At 33.6% G+C, this 18,063-nt stretch overlaps 1 protein-coding gene across 1 annotated transcript; it reads left to right on the forward strand.

Annotated features, from left to right (window-relative positions):
* Positions 1 to 487: 487 nt before the first annotated feature.
* On the forward strand, positions 488 to 2,847 carry LOC130892510 (uncharacterized). Its single transcript, XM_057797955.1, has 3 exons — positions 488 to 509; positions 1,170 to 2,423; positions 2,474 to 2,847. The coding sequence occupies exons 1-3, from the start codon at positions 488 to 490 to the stop codon at positions 2,845 to 2,847; spliced, it is 1,650 nt and encodes a 549-aa protein (XP_057653938.1).
* The last annotated feature ends 15,216 nt before the right edge of the window (positions 2,848 to 18,063 follow it).

Consider the following 18,063-nt stretch of genomic DNA (forward strand, 5'->3'; position numbering starts at 1 on the left):
AAGATTGCTTTATGGATACAGATTGCGGATGATGATTTCCAAAAACTTTTCATTAATTTCGGACCTTTTCACATGATGTTATCATTCACGAAAGCTATTATAAATTTATAAATGGATCTGGGTTAACAAATACTCTTGTAGATAGTGAAATTTTGGCCAATGGTTCTGTCAATTCATTTTTAAGTGGAAAACACTCTAATCGATGCAGAAAGATTCATCCTATACTTTCGCTTGCTTTGCAGATTTTGCATTTGGAAAGGTTATTACAACATGATCAGGACCTGGAAAATATTAAAGAATACCTAAAAATATTCAATGGACAACACAATGAAGACCCTCAAATAACTAATGAAAATTTAAAAAAAATATTTAACAAATATGAACAATATAAAAATGGAACTTTAAATGGGAATCATGGTAAAACACTTTATTTAATGTACACAAGATTAGTTGATTATTATCTTCAATTAGAATATAGTAGGGGAGAATGGGGCAAGTTAACGGACGGGGTAAGATGACGAATTCCGTTTATCTCCTAAGAAAAAATATTTTAAATTTTAACCATGGGTGCAGAAGGTCTATAACCCGGCGACCTTGTAATATTTCCAAGCTGAATCTATTAGTATTGTTCGTTGTGGTTCTAATATTTTCGTAGTTTAAATAAGGTTTAGCAACAAAAAGAAAGGTAAGTTCATTTAGATACATAGGGTAAGTCCGGGACAGATGGCCCAACGTGTAAGATGACCCATTCCAATATTTCCGCAAATTTTAACTTTACGTTTAGCGTTACTTTAGCCACCTTCTAATATTCATGTCGTGCATACCGTGCTCCATTTTTGAATAAATTTAGTGAGTTTTTGGGTAAGTTATTACAAAAATTTTATTTTGCATGCCTTAAAAATAATTAAGGTCCGTTTTAAGAATAATTGTTAACTCCAACATAGTTTTTTTCGGACTTATTTATGGCAAATCTTAAGTTTGGGATTGTTTGAGGTTATGTTAAGATGACAAAAGTTTCTTTACATCCTAGCACATGCGAGATATAAAGTGGGCCATCACTCCCATGCATTTGGGACAGATGGCCCAATGGACATTCGGGTTAGTTGGCTCACGGGCCATCTATCCCGAAGTGTGTAGGTACTTATTACAGTGCTTATAATTTATTGCAGATTTTAGAATCATGCCAACAAAATATATTAGAAAAGGGACAGTGCAAAGGGGAAAATGGACTGAAGCCGACTTACTCCGGGCTGCAGAAGCAGTTAAAAACGGTGTGATGGGCTTGAGAGAAGCATGCCGCACTCTCAACAACATTCCTCCTCCAACACTTAGAAGGCGACTTAAAAATAATGACTTTATCAAAAAAACTCTTGGACCGCCTTGTATCCTTGGCATCCAGAATGAATTAAAAATTAGGTTTCATATACAAAAGCTACAAAAACACGGATTTGCGCCAACGCATGAAAATGTCAGAGCAATGGCGTTTCACCTGGCAGATCAGCTTAAAATTAAACGCCCTTTTAATAGAGACAGTAAACTTGCTGGTTATGACTGGTTACATATGTTTTTACAACGACATCCAGACTTGAGTGTTAGAAAAGCTGAGGGTGTATCACTAGCTCGATGCAACGGTATGAATAAAGAAAAGGTCTCGGCGTACTTTAATCTGTTAGAAACAACATTAATGGAGGCCGGTTTAGTAAACAAGGCTGGTCATATATTTAATATGGATGAGACGGGTCTCCAACTTAATAATAAGCCAGGTTATGTTATTGCTCAGAAAGGCTCAAAAAACGTTGCCGCAATAACATCATCAGAAAAGGGAGAAACAATTACGGTAATCTCATGTTGTAATGCAGAAGGTTTTTACATACCACCAGCTTGCATTTTTAAGGGCAAAAATAAAAAAACCGAGTTTGAAGATGGTATGCCTCCGGGTTCTGTGGTTTACATGAACGAAAAATCCGCTTATATTAATACGGATTTGATGTTTACCTGGTTAAAAGAACATTTTGTTCCACGTAAACCAGACGGAAAAATTCTACTTTTACTGGATGGTCATGCCAGTCATTGTAATTCGGTAGAAATGCTGGAATATGCCGATGAACATAATGTTATTCTGTTTTGTCTACCTGGTCATACTACTCAGTTCCTTCAACCATTGGACAGGTGTTTCTTTAAAAGCCTGAAAGCCTTTTGGAATAAAGCTTGCAATACATTTGTAAAAGCAAATCCTGGTAGGAAAATTTCTCGTATGCAATTTGGTCAATTGTTGTCGGAGGCGTGGTCAAAAGCAGCAACTGTTGATAACGCTGTGTCGGCTTTTAAATCTACAGGAATCTGCCCATTTAATCCTGGTGCTATACCAGAGTATGCCTACTTGGATTCTGAAGATGAAAAATTAGATCCCAATACTTCTGCAGGTTAGTGTAAATTTAGAGACGTCTCTTTAAACTAATTTTTTACCTTTTAGTTTATGCTACTGAATCTAATAATACCACTCAAACAAAAGACGATAAAATGCCCTCTACTTCAGCCTTAGAGTCAGAACCTGAACCGGAGCTGATAAATACCGATAAAAACACCCCCGAAACACTTCTTAACAAATTCTTTCCGGTGCCCAGCTCCTCATCAGCTAGCATTCAGAAAGTACGAAAGAAGGCAGAGCAAGTGGCGGCCGTTTTAACATCCCCAAGTCACATTGAACAAAAAGATCTGCTTTTAAACAGAAGAAAGAAGAAGATTAGAGAAAAACATCAAAGAGGAAGGCTCTGCATGAAAAAAAGAATAAAAGAAAAAATCAAAAAATTGAAGATGAATCAACAGACGATGATACTGATGCATTAGATGGGTTAGTGACTCAGTCTGATGATAGTCCGGACGAAGATGATGCAACAGAATGCCTTGGATGTGGTGAAAAATATAATGTGACCACGAAAGCCGATGATTGGATTCAATGTCTACACTGCCAGAGATGGTTTCACGAAAGTTGTTCGAAATATTTGAACCTATGTGACCTTTGTGGTAAAAACTTATCAAAGAAAAGGAAGTAGAAATACACATTTCTGTTGGGTCAACTCACCCTATATCCTTGGGCCAACTAGCCCATAGTATGTGGGAGAGTTGGCCCAGACAGTATTAAAGAGAAAAATTTTTTTTTTCATTACCTGTTTGCCTTTTCTTTAAAACTAGTTTATAATCTAATGTTTTATTGGTTCTTATATGTAATACGTATTTTGCGTTTAAATATTCGTTTTGATTTTGATTTTATCTCATTTTAAAAAAATCGGAGCCAACTCTCCCGGACTTACCCTACTTATATCGTATTTATAGGCCCTAAGGTGTAAACCTTTCAATAAATAAAACATAATATGTGTTTGTGTTTTGTTTCCTAAAATAACTTTTAGGTTATAAAGGGGCAAGTTGGCGCGGGCAAGATGACGAATTCGTCAACTTGCCCCCTAATATGTACACAATATGTAATATTGTAATATTTAAAATGTTTTGCTCTTTTCAGATGGTGAGAACCTACATTAGAAAAACTGAGCGGCGCAGTTGGTCAGAAGACAGCCTAATCGCAACATTACATGCTGTCCAACAATCAATCCGTCAATTCTGCAAGTATCCAATATGGTATTCCAGAAGCAACCTTAAGAAGATTTGTTAAGAAACAAAATAATGTGGAAGATCTTCCAACCTCTGGTGGTCGGTTTAAAAGAACATTTAGTAATTAACAAGAACGCGAATTGGCTAACTATTTAAAGGAATTTAATGTGATGGCATTTGGTCTCACATCAAAAGAATATCAAAAACTAGCTTACGAAATTTGCGGAAGTAAAGTAAATAATATCACGCACCAGTTTAACAATGATCTTAAACTAGCCGGTAAAGATTGGCTAATTTCATTTATGAAAAGACACAATTTAAGTCTTAGAAGTCCCGAGTCAACATCTTTAGGCCGACTAATGAGCTTCAATAGAGTGGAAGTAACCAGGTTTTTCGACTTGCTGAGAGAAGTTAGACTTAAATACAATTTTTCCCCGGACAAAATTTACAACTCTGATGAAAGCGGGTTTTCAACGGTTCCAACCAAACAACCAAAAATTTTGTGTCCTACCGGCAGCCGAAGAGTAGCAAAAGTTGCCAGCGCCGAACGTGGTAAAAATATAACAATAGTTTGTTGCTTAAATGCTCAAGGATCATATCTTCCACCTTGGTTTATCTTCCCAAAAGTGAGAATGAGGCCGGAATTGCTGAACGGTAGTCCTCCCAACAGCGACGGAATTGCCCAACAAAGCGGGTGGATGACAAATGAAACTTTTATTTTATATCTTCACCATTTTATTAAGTATACAAACCCTTCACCAGCAAGTCCAGTTTTACTGTTACTTGACAATCATGCCTCTCATCGATCACTTCAAGCGGTAAATTTGTGCAGGGAGAACGACATTATAATGGTGAGCTTCCCACCCCACTCAACTCACCGACTCCAACCATTAGATGTGAGTTTTTTTGGCCCTATAAAAACCTATTATAATCAATCTTGTGAGAATTTTATGGTCAACAATCCAGGAAAAGCAATAACAGATAAAGAGGTATCTAAATTGTTTGGTGTGACCTATTTAAAAGCAGCCACAGATGGGACAGCATGGATAGTGCGAAAACATCAAAAACGGTAGAACCAGAGTCTGAGATTTTGTGCTCTGGATGTATGGAACAATATAAAGATCCTCTTATTGACGACTGGATAATGTGTAGTAAATGTAAAAAGTGGTGGCATGAGTTATGTAGTCAATTTGATGGGGAAATTGAATTTATTTGTGATTTCTGAAATTAGTTATCTTGCTCCTATATGTTCGTCATGTTACCCCACTATGGGGCAAGTTGTAAGAAATTATACTTTTTTTTGTTATGTTCTACAATTTTATATGCGCATTTTGATTTAATTTTTGAAATATATGTTTGATTATTAACACATTAAGGTGTTTAAATTCCCCTAATTAAAATAAATAGTATAATTTTACCAATTATTTATACGTCATTTCCCTTAAGGTCATCAACTTGCCCCACCCTCCCCTATTCGTGTAGGTGACTTTAAATTGTTTGTATACACTCTGCCGAAAATAACAAATGTTTTTTTTTATGAATCACCATAATTATGCAAGGTACATGTCTATTTATTATGATAAGTTCATAAATATTGCTACACATCCTGGATTGCTTGATGATTGCCAAACAAGTTTCTTGGGTATTCGAAGAACAATGAAACTGTTCTCAAGAATTGCAGTTGAATGAACACTTGAACAAACAATCAATGCTGATGCTGCTTCGAAAGCTTCAGGAATTCTTACCATTACTAAATCGTTCTCAGCAAGGCAAAAGTGGTCAATTACTCATTCATTACGTACAAGTGTTATATCTAAAATGATAGAATTTTGTAATATGAAATCAGCAGATGATATCACAAAGGATTTAAAAAAATCAAGTATTGATAAATCTACCAAAAGTAGAAAGTATTGACGCAACTAATAAAGCAATGCACCACCCCTTTTGCATTAGAACTGTCAGATGATCATATTTACAATTTATTTTATCATTTTTCATTAGTTGAAATCGAGGGTAAAAAACAACGTAATTTCATTTACGAGACTTGATTAACACCAGATAGGTTTGATAAAGCCGTTAAGAAAAATAAAATAATTAATTTTGAGTACAAAAATATGCAAAAAGTCAAAATCGATGGAAAAGTGAAAGAAGTTAAGATGCCGAGACGTTTTTGGTCGTTTACTTTATGCGTCATTAAGAAATAAAATTGATGTAGAAAAAGCCTTAAGTTATCCTCTAGCTCCTATTCCATTTTCACAGTGTCATACGAATGGAACAATATACAGGACTCCCAAATCTGTGGTTACCCTTTCACTCCTAATGGGTCATATACGTCACTAGAGGGAAATTGAGACGTGCTAAACTGAATCAAATTGAGACGTGCTAAACTGAATCAAATTGAGACGTGCTAAACTGAATCGAATCCCCGCTGGTAGTTTACAACCGTATCTACGAATAAACATATGTTAAAAATAGGGTTAGGCGCGCATTTTATTGGTACGTGCACGAGAGTAGACGAAGCTCTCAAATATTATCAAATTTTCTTATTATTCGTGTGATTTGTCGCTGTAATTGTATATATAAGATGTACTTCAGCTACTTCTATTCAAGGGCAGGAGTTCTCTGAAACAGTACCTCCCTTTGAAACCTACAAAGCGAGGAATAAAAATATGGGAACGCTGTGATTCCAAAACAGGCTACACATATGATTTCAATATTTATTGTGGAAAGGATGCCAACAGAGATACCGAATCCACTCTTGGAGAATCAGTCATCACGAAGCTTTCGTCTTCAATAAGAGATCCAGAGGTTAGTTTGTTTTTTGATCGTTTTTTCACGTCGACAAAACTAATAAACAACTCTCCATTTGCTTGTGTTGGCACAGTGATTGGCATTCGCAGAAACATTCCTAAATTCGAAAAAAAGAAAAGAAACAAGGGTGAAACTGAATTTGTCTATAATCAATTTGGTACTACGGCGGTTTTGTGGAAACATACAAGAGAAGTAACGCTGCTTTCAAATTGTCATGGAAATGATATGACCTTTGTGAACAGAAAAGAAAAAGATGGCAATAAAAAGGAAATTCCTTGTTCTTAAATTGGGGCCCATTACAATAGGTTCATGGGGGGTTTTGATCTTTCTGACCATTGGATTGGTATTTGACATGGATCGTAATTCTTTGAAGTGGTGGCAAAGTTTTTTACCGTTTGCTTATGACCAGTGCGGTAAATGCATGGATTATTTGGAGAGAAACACATCATAAGAAAATTTCTTTCCTGGATTTTCTGGTTCCACTTGCGGAGTCAATGATTTCGGAGGCTCGAAAATATGCCAAGGTTGTTAGAAAACACCAATACGGCAGACGATCAAAATCATCCAAAGAGTTATAGAATGTTTGAGATCATCTTCCAAATGAAGGACCAACTCGTAGGAGATATCACAGTGTGCAAAAAATAAGAGAGAAAAACGCACAACAACCTTCTGCTCAGCTTACAATGTTTCTCTGTACAAAAATTGTTTTTCTAGTTTTCATACATAAAAATTTGTTGTGAATAAAATTATAATGAATACCATTGGTTTAAATATGTCCCGCATGAAGTTTCCACTGGGATCTATGAGTCCCACTATCCCTTTGAAATAAAAAATAAATCAACAATTTTTCCATATCATTTGAGTGTTGAATAGCCCATTAAGCTGTTGAGTACCATAATTACTCGCAAAAAACAATTGGGAGCTAAAGGGTTAACGAATTACTAAAATATAAAATTGAAATATTAGATCCTCCAGAAGCAGACATTCACTTAGCTGATGGATTTTATTTATTGCATACGTTAAAGAACCTACCAAACAGGTATGGTAACATTTCGAAGCAGATATTAACAACACTTTCATGGGTCGTTCTTCTTTTTTATCGACAATGACTTGTCTTCTCCGCAAAAAAAATAATATTTTGCTTATAAATACTAAATTACTAAATTTTTCAATATAAAAATACATTTGACAATGCAATAATTTTATTATCCTCAAAACTAGATTTTATTCATAATTATTTTTTACAAAATCAGTGTGACACAGTATACCAAAAGCGTGACGGAGGTGTTATGCATACAAATAAAGTGTGTCCCTCTATGACTAGTAATTTAAACAAACTTCTCTCGTAAAAAAATCACATTGAAAGTTTCTATCCAAGAACATTTACTGAACTACTTAACCTTCTTTATTACATTAATAAGAAGAAATAATTTTTAATGTTTATATTATTGAATAAATAAATATTTTATTGGCTGTCTCCCGATGTATATAATTTTAGTTGCTACCTTCTGTCACTCATTTTATGGTACAAAATAGAGTGCGTTAGAAACCTTGACCTTGGTCACTGGGTTCGAGAATAGTTCCCCTCGATCCCGCACTCGCGCTATACGTTCCCACGCCCCGGCAATACCAGTCAGTCACTAGCAAACAATAACAGGAGGTGAATATGTTTATTTAGCGACCGCTCTGTCACGTAAGATACGACTTCCAAATGTTATTCTAATTTCGGGGTTTTAATATTATTTGCTCAATTTATGATAAATATTTCATATATACCCAGTTTTATGCATAAATTATAATTAGGAAAATGCTGAATATCTCGAACACTACTATTTTACACCTCTGTCACGAAAATGTATGACGGAGTGGTAATTTTTGTATGGAACTTAGAGCCTTAGTTCAGTCCATCAATTGTTCAAGTCCATCAATTGCTTGCTCAGCAGCCTGGAATGTTGACCTACCCAATGTTAAATTGTTTTTGCGGAAAATTTTGTGATTGCTAAAAAAGACTTACTGCCCATTGCCGAGGCAGAAGTTGACATTCCTACCTCGGGTATAGAAGAATCATTGACTGATATAACTAATGTAATTGGTTCTACTAACGGATTTTATAAGACTGTGTATACCTCTACTTCAGAAGACGAAGATGACCAGCCTCTTCTTAATTTGAGAAAATCTGTAGATTATATGAAACCAGGTACATCCCACGATATACTAGTGGATAAGATCAATCCTTTATTAATAAAAAATGGAACATATCTTTTAGTCAAAGTACTAAGTGAAAGAAAAATTGAGTACACTTACTTAGGGGTAGCAAAAAGTGGAGTGGATGAAGATGGAGATGTTCGAGTGATGTTTTATAAATCTGTTGATGATACTGGGAAATTGTTCAAATTGGTAGAGACTGATGTGTCAGATATGAAAATTTGTTACAAATTATTCCACCTCCTAAGATAATTAATAGAAAAAAACGCGTGTTTTACGAATACGATCAACCAATAGAAGTTTTTGAAAAGTAGAGTTAGTGAAAAGATATTGACACCAATCATCAAGACTTGTATTAACATTTTAAGTATATACTGTGTTTGTTATTGTTTTCTTAAATTAAAAATTGTTATAAGGTTAGTTTTGTTCGGCGGACGAAAACATGTTTACCATTCCGTCACTTCGTTAACCACTCTGTCACAATTTTGTCCCCCTTAAAATTTTTGTTCAAAGTAAGTTATGAACCACTTTATTGTTAGTATTTACAAAAATAACGTTTTCAAGTATTATATGCTAAATAATAAAGGTGTTCACTAGATTTTTAAGCGACTTTCATAATATTGAAAAGTTTTATGTCTTATGAAGCAAAAATGTGACAGACTGGTATTGGATAATTAAAAAAAATGATTATTTAAAAAATTCCATCAAATGGAGCTAGATAATAGTAAATGTTTATATTCTTGATAATAGGTAATAAATTAATACTTTTGTGATCGAGGTGTTATTTTTTTCATACCATTCCTACGAAATTTGAAATAAAACGAAAATTATTTGTAATACTTCACTGCATTATATGTTTTTGTAATTTACAATAATGAGGCAATAATTTAAATCACATTTCACTAAATAAATCACAAGTTTATTTTTTTATCAAATATAAAAATTTGCCGGTCAGATTGTCGATAAAAAAGAAGAACGTCCCACATACAATGGAAAAGAAGTACATATTATATTTGACAAGTATAAAAAACCGAGTATTAAGGATTTTGAACATGAACTAAGAGGTGAAGAGGACACACAGTATGACGTAATAAATGAAGAAAATAAACTTTCTGCAGATTTCCGCAAATTATTGAGGAGCAACAACTTTAAAAATTCGTTAAATTTTTAATTGAAGATTGGACAAGGGACGAATTTGTGCCATTGATTATAGGAAAGACTATTAAACTTAATTATGATCAATGTTACACTTATGAGGTGTCTAGTGAAAATAAAATAAAAAGAGTTATCGACTATGACCTCTCTTGTTATCAAGAAGAAGCTGATACCACATATGTCAATTTAATACTAACTACCGTGTGCAGATACATTGTACAGATTCTGATATACCTATAATAATGTTGGCAAATTTAAAGTATTTGAAAAATCAAATTGAAATAATTATTAATATAAGCACGAGTAAGGAAAAAATGTACTTAAACATAAATGAAATTCATGCCAAGCCAACCTTGGAGAACAATTATCTTGCTCACTCGCCATATGCCATATTTGGGAATGATTATAATCCTGCTTTCTTTCGTAATGGAAAAAACAAACCTTTCAATATTTAAAAAAAATAATCATTTTAAAGAGGCTTTTATTCAACTCTTACGAATTCAAAATACATCACTAACAACACGAATTAGGTAGTTCAAACTATCGAAGAGTATGTATGCAGAATTTATTCATTAAAAACAAAAAATGATATCAATAAAGGACGGTATGAGCTATTTGAAAAACGATATAAATCAAAAAATGAAAATGAAGGAATTATAAAACTAAAAATCGTAGGATATGATCCTTCGAGTTTGCAACCAACAAAATAAGAATTGCATTCATCAGCAATATATGGTGGAATGCACACATGCGATGCCCCATTATTGGTTTGATGATCCCCAAATTCCATCTTTTGAAGAATTATCTTCTGACATACAAGGTATCTTATTAATACTATTGTTGTTTATCGATTCATTATTTATTATAACATGATTTACTTAATTTCTTCATGTTATTACAAAGTCGGATATCACAAATGAGGATAAAAAAATGGATGAGGATAGAAGCGATATCAGCGTGAAGATTCATAAGATGAATCTGATGAGAAATAATTTTTTCAGTGAATAAACAAAATTGTTTGCTCATCTCACTAAAAAATAAAATTATTTAAATTTTTAAAAGATGTCTTTACTGTTGTTTGTCTTACAAATTGGACCTGTTTATTTGTAGGACATTATTTCCTTTGAGCAGAGAACACACTACTCCATTATGTCGTATTTTTGTCCTACAGTTAGTAATGACAAAAATGGTTTTGTGGTATTAATAATTTCTGAGCGTAGGACCCAGGTAGCGTACCATGCAATTTATAGGACAATGTCACCGTTAAATTATATGAATATTAATTAAGTTAGAAAAAAAATTTCAGCTGGTTAGTAATCGTTTAGACGACCTCACTATCAATACATGTTGGAAAGAGGGGGACTCCTTGATCAAACCTAATTCTCTTGTGTCCGGTTCTTGAAGGCAGTCCACGTTTGCATTTGATTTTAAATTTTTGTAAAATTGGTGGTGCTCTTTAGGGATGGTTAGATCTGTACACATCTTCTGTAGATCTGTGTATTTTGCCGCTGCAATCGTTAAAAACCATACATCTGGCGATGAATGGAGCAGGGTTTTTCCTTGCAGTTCGTATGACTTGTGCCCAACTTTCTGGAACATACACTGGGATGAACTTGGCACATCTTTCAATTTTGGAGTGGATAGAGTCACACTACATGTAGTTACTGCATTTCTGCTTAGCAATCTTATATACTGCACTTCTTCCAAGAATTGAGGGTTTTAGTTATAGTCCAAGAGCCCGTGAGTGCCAGACCTTCGGATTTTTATAAAAGCTGAAAATTTTTCTATGTGTGTCCCTAGTACAGGTAAGAATGATCCCCACCCATGAAGCTGAGGCAGCGGTGGCTTTGGCAGGTAACAGGTAACAAAGGTGTATAAAATTCCATCTCAAATTTATCATAAAATAAAACTGAATTTTTTTATATTTGATTCATAATAATATTAAAACTCGCGTTGCTCATTGCCAGACAGTTAGTATGGTTGCAACCCTCTGCCGGACACCCTTAAACTATTATAATTTATAATTATACTTACGTTATATTATAAAACCTAAATTTTATATATAATTTTTTGGGGGCCTATTAATCTATGTTTACATAATAGCCGGACAGTTTCGACGGTTCTATCATCTTGCCAGACGCATTCAAAGTGAGCAGTAATTCGGAGAGCAAGGAGCGTATACAGTAACTAGTGCGAGTGAGACAGAGCGTTTGGTCTACTGCGGCCCTTCATTGCGCATCAACTGTTGTTTATTGTAACTATCTGGTGAACGGCTATGCTCATAATAAATGTATTATTTTTCTGTGCAGTTTATAAAATAAATGTGATCAGTTGTAATAAAGTGCTATCATGAGTGACGAAAAAATAGTTTGCTTTGTTTGTAAGAAAAGTGATGAACATATAATAATATTTTCTGAGGAAACTTTAAAAAAATGCCAGACTATTCTTAAATTACGAAAAATACATAACATAAAGTACAGAGACATTATTTTACCCAGTGAATACACCGAGAGTGGTTATCACAGAGTATGTTACAAGGTATTTACAGGTCTTATGAAAAAATATTTCACCTCTCACCCATTGAGTGCTGAAAAAAAAAGGAAAAAAACAAGGGAGCTGTGTAATTACAAGCAACTCATCTTCAACCTTGTCGTCGATACGAGATTTGAGTTCCGAACTACCTGATCCACAGTCTTCGTCAACAGAATCTTCATCTCAACTAATTTTACTATCCCAGTCCACAGAAATACAACCTTCGACATCTGAAAATGAATCTCATTTACAGTCTGTATCCACAGAATCTCCTACGACATCTCAGCCAGCTCCAATTTCTGAATCAATAGATCTACAATCTGCAACTCTTCAAGATATTTCTGACGTTTTTGAACCAGAAGTTAGTGATAATAATTTTGTAACTCAAGATGTTAATATTTCGACTGATAATATTGCTGGTAAAAATGATAACGAAGTTGTTTGTATATTTTGTAATAAAAAGAAGAAAAAAGTGCGATCGAGAATGCTTCCGCTTCATGCAGCTGATGTTCAGCAATTTAAAGATAGTGTCAAACCTAATATTGAAAGTCATAAAGAGTTTACAGATTTTTCTAATAAATTGGATAATTTTTCTGGCTCAAAAATCTATTATCATACTGAATGCCGAGTTGATTTTAATAATAAGTTATCTTCATTAAAAGCAACGCCTAGCAAAAAGGAGTGGCATTATCACCGGGAGTATCATCAAAGAGTTTTTAATGAAATTAGTACAATCATTAGAGAAGACGTGATTAAAAAAGGGCGGTGTTTTTTATTAGTGTATTTACATGAATCATATATCGATTTATTAGAAAAAATTTTTCAAGAAAATTCTATTCAAATGACAGCTACTTTCACAGCACACCACCTTGAAGAAAAAATTTTAAAAGTATTCTCTAAGGATATAAAATTCTTTACTGTTCGTAATAAAAAAATACTAGCTCCAAAATATCTAGAAGCCATCGATGATTCAGTACTGGATAATTTACAACAAGAAAACATTTTACAAAAATCTGCATTGATTCTGAGAAAAATAATACTCCAGATAGAAAAAAAAATTATCAACAAAAAATATAACATCACAGCATTTAATATCCGGAGAAGTTTCAATACCAGAAGAATTATCAGACTTTTATTCTACCCTTCTTGGTGGATGTAACCAAAAACGAAAGACTGGCCAAAAATGTTCTCGTCTAGTTCGTTCTTATTGTCAAGATGTTATTTTCGGAGTTCAGGATGGTCGAGTTAAAACGTCGAAGCATATCATGTTAGGTATGACTCTAAAAAGCTTAACAAGCAGCAGAAAAATAATTGACATTATAAACAGATATGGACACTGCATTAGTTATCAAGGCGTTGAAGAATTAGAAACTGAAACTACATTTATATCAATGAAAAAGTCTAGCTTATGTCCAGAAAAAATAAAAAAAAAACAGAACTTTTTACTGGTGTGGCATACGATAATTTTGATCGTTTTGTTGAAACTTCTAGTGGTAAGGATACTTTACACGACACAGTCGGAATAATATACCAAAATATCGATGCAGATACAACTGACGAGTCCGAAGTTTCAAGTGAAAATACTTCGCCGAATAAAAAAAGAAGAAGAAGAACATTTGATGAAATAAATATGAAATGCATCCATATGGAATTAAAAATATATAAAATATAAAATAATTTTGGAATTAAAAGAACTACCAAGCCATTTTCAAGACAACCTATTGACCTGGTTCTAGAGCAAACTATAAATGCAGAAGCTGCAAGAAGGCTGACAGGTGTTATACACTTCACTAACTCAATTTCGGCGCGACAACGGTGGGCTCGAAACCATGATATGAGATCTACAATTATAAGTCAAGTTTATCTTGAACTTGGACTACAAAAACATCAAGATATTTCAACAGATTTGAATCCCCATAATATCAGGAAAAACGCTAAACAACTACAACAATTTGTCGCAACTTTCGATCAATTTATCAATCCTTTCAGTTTAGAAGTTCCCAAAGACCAATTAGTAAATATTTCATCAGGAAAGTCCGCATCACTGCCAGTAGAAGAATTTCTATTAAATTTAGAAGCTAATGGCGATAGCCTCCGAAGAACATTCATTTCTGAATGCCAATCTGATATTACGCGATTTGAAAAAGCTATTAAAAAAACCTCTATTAATAATTTTTCTAAAGATTATGAAAAAAAAAATTAAAGTAGGTGGAAAAATTAAAGTAGGTGGAAAAATTCAAGAAGTTAAAATTCAAAGGGATTTATTTGGACGTATGCTGGGAATCTCAATGGATTACAGCATTGACATTTCAAAAATCTTATCCTACCCGATTACTTCAGTACCATTGTCAATGTGTCATTTGGATGGGACCATTTGCAAGACCGATAAATCTGCTTTGATGAAATGTTTAGAGAAAGAGGTTGAGCATGAAGAGCCATCTCAATTTGATATTCTAATAATTGACGGGTTCTTTTTGTTACATACTATGAAAAATGTTCCTAGAAAATTTGGAGGCATTTCTAAAAAAATGTTGCAGATGGTAACTCAATTAAAAGCGTCAAGAATTGATGTCGTTTTCGACCAGTATTTTACCCCATCGATAAAAGGATACGAACTTTCTCTGCGATTTGAATCTGCACAATTGGAGTATACTATTGCTGGGCCTGAACAAGTCCGTCCTAGTGACTTTGTCAAAGAATTAAAAAATTCTAATTTTAAAGAAGCTCTAGTTGATTTTTTTATTTTACACTGGGCTTCTGACGAAATGGCGCCGTTTATTGGCAATAAAATGATACATATAAATTTCAGAAAATGTCATTCGTTTACTGTTAATGAGGCCAACAAAGTGATGTCAAGTATAAATGAGGAATTGTCTTGCCCAGAGCATGAAGAAGCAGACACCAAAATAGTGTACCACGCGTGTAAAATTAACCATGAAGCAAACATTGTGATTCGAACTGTTGACACCGATGTTGCTGCTATAATGCTAAGTCATATGCATCGTCTTAATGATGGATCACATGTTTGGATGCTTACAGGAGCTGGAAATAATTTAAGATATGTGGACCTAACTAAAATACACACCAAATTAGGAGAATCTATTTGCAGAAGCTTACCTGGACTACACGTTTTCACAGGATGTGATTACAATCCTGCATTTTACAGAAAAGCAAAATTGAAACCGTAATTGTTAAAAAAATATGTAGAATTTCAACAAGCATTCATGAAGTTTGGTGACAGCGAAATCATCGAAAATAATAATGAACAAGTATTAATCTTCGATATAATTCAAAGTTTTATATGCTATCTATACAATATGAATGATATCAATGATGTTGATGCTGCTAGGCTACAAATGTTTATTAATTCGTATACAGTATCTGATGTGAACGAAGCTTTTAATCGAAAAAAGTTGCAAAATTTCGATGCTAGCTGTTTACCACCTTGCAAAAGTGAGCTATTGCAGCAATTTTTGCGAGCGAATTACATATGTAGCATATGGAACAACGCTCACTTACAAAAGCCAACAGCATATAAACCAGTAAATAATGGTTGGATACTGGAAAATGACCACTACTATTTTAAATGGTTTGAAGGAGATCAATTACCGAATTATGTCAGCGAATCTCTAAAAACAGTTCCAGGTATTTGATAATTATGTTAAATTATTGTACATTAATTTTGGACTATTTGTAACTAAATTAACTTGGTTTTTTTACTATTGCAGAAAACAATGAAGAAGACGATATTGAAGACGATCAATCCACAGAATGGAATAATAGTGACGAGGAATATGGATGTATTGACGACGACGATGAAAATGTTTAAAAATTTAATCAAAATAAATGTATTTCTCTGTAACTTTTTTATTTAAAAAAAATTTTGCCCTTTGATATAATAAACAATAAAATTTGATTTACTTTAATTCGTTGGCTTTACAATTTTGATAGAATTGAAAATAATAAACTTCGTAAAAATGAAAAATAATATAAATAAAATTATTAGAGTTTCGATATGATTGAAGTTGTATTAGAATAATTTTACTGAGTCTTGTTTTAAATATTTGTTATTCAAACTGTAAAAATTTATTTAATGAAATTTTTTGATTAAAAAAAAATAAACTGCACAATTTGAACTTAATAACAGTGAATGCGCAGTGAAGGGCCGCAATAGACCAAGCACTCTGTCTCACTCGCACTAGTTACTGTATACGCTCCTTGCTCTCCGAATTACTGCTCACTTTGAATGCGTCTGGCAAGATGATAGAACCGTCGAAACTGTCCGGCTATTATGTAAACATAGATTAATAGGCCCCCAAAAAATTATATATAAAATTTAGGTTTTATAATATAACGTAAGTATAATTATAAATTATAATAGTTTAAGGGTGTCCGGCAGAGGGTTGCAACCATACTAACTGTCTGGCAATGAGCAACGCGAGTTTTAATATTATTATGAATCAAATATAAAAAAATTCAGTTTTATTTTATGATAAATTTGAGATGGAATTTTATACACCTTTGTTACCTGTTACCTGCCAAAGCCACCGCTGCCTCAGCTTCATGGGTGGGGATCATTCTTACCTGTACTAGGGACACACATAGAAAAATTTTCAGCTTTTATAAAAATCCGAAGGTCTGGCACTCACGGGCTCTTGGACTATAACTAAAACCCTCAATTCTTGGAAGAAGTGCAGTATATAAGATTGCTAAGCAGAAATGCAGTAACTACATGTAGTGTGACTCTATCCACTCCAAAATTGAAAGATGTGCCAAGTTCATCCCAGTGTATGTTCCAGAAAGTTGGGCACAAGTCATACGAACTGCAAGGAAAAACCCTGCTCCATTCATCGCCAGATGTATGGTTTTTAACGATTGCAGCGGCAAAATACAAAGATCTACAGAAGATGTGTACAGATCTAACCATCCCTAAAGAGCACCACCAATTTTACAAAAATTTAAAATCAAATGCAAACGTGGACTGCCTTCAAGAACCGGACACAAGAGAATCTCACCAAGACTATTAAGGAACATAATAAATATGCTTGTATTTTATATACAATTTTTACTTTATATTACGAAAATAACAATATAAATTTTACTGTTTTATCGCAAGAATTCATTGTATTCTATTCCCTAATTGTTCATCCATGGGAGAAACCGTTTCGCGGAAGTGTGTTTTAATGCAGTTTCAATTTTATGCCATAAACACGAAAGTGCGTTTTTCCATGAATTTATAATTTTTAAGGGCCGTGACATTTATCAGATGAAAACATGTTTATTATACAGCTATATTAATAAGATTGGATGTGTTTAAAAAAAATATTATTTTCAGAGAATGAACATTTATCTAGCAATAACTCAAAATACCTAATTTACACTTTCGTGACTCTAGCATAAGAGTGACGATATATCACAAAGCTACGACGATATAAGGGAGCTTCCATATATCGACCCCTCTTCTAATTGATAAAGGCTCGACAAAATCATTCTTCAATCTCAAAATAGCTTCCACTCACTTTACACATTTCAAAAATACCATCATCCCTTCATCGTCACTTCTATATTTCAAAATTATTCACAAAAACATAGCGTCACAATCCCTCAAAACTGAAATTTTATCTTCTCTAATTCCACAACACCTTTGATGGTCTTAATAACTTACATGTTTTCCATGTTGAACTTAACTTCCCCAAATCAATACCTACCACGCAAAATTCAACCTTCCCGATACAATATTTTGAAAGAAAGAAA

The sequence above is a fragment of the Diorhabda carinulata genome, chromosome 4 (assembly GCF_026250575.1).
Source record: "Diorhabda carinulata isolate Delta chromosome 4, icDioCari1.1, whole genome shotgun sequence".
Lineage (NCBI taxonomy): Eukaryota > Metazoa > Arthropoda > Insecta > Coleoptera > Chrysomelidae > Diorhabda > Diorhabda carinulata.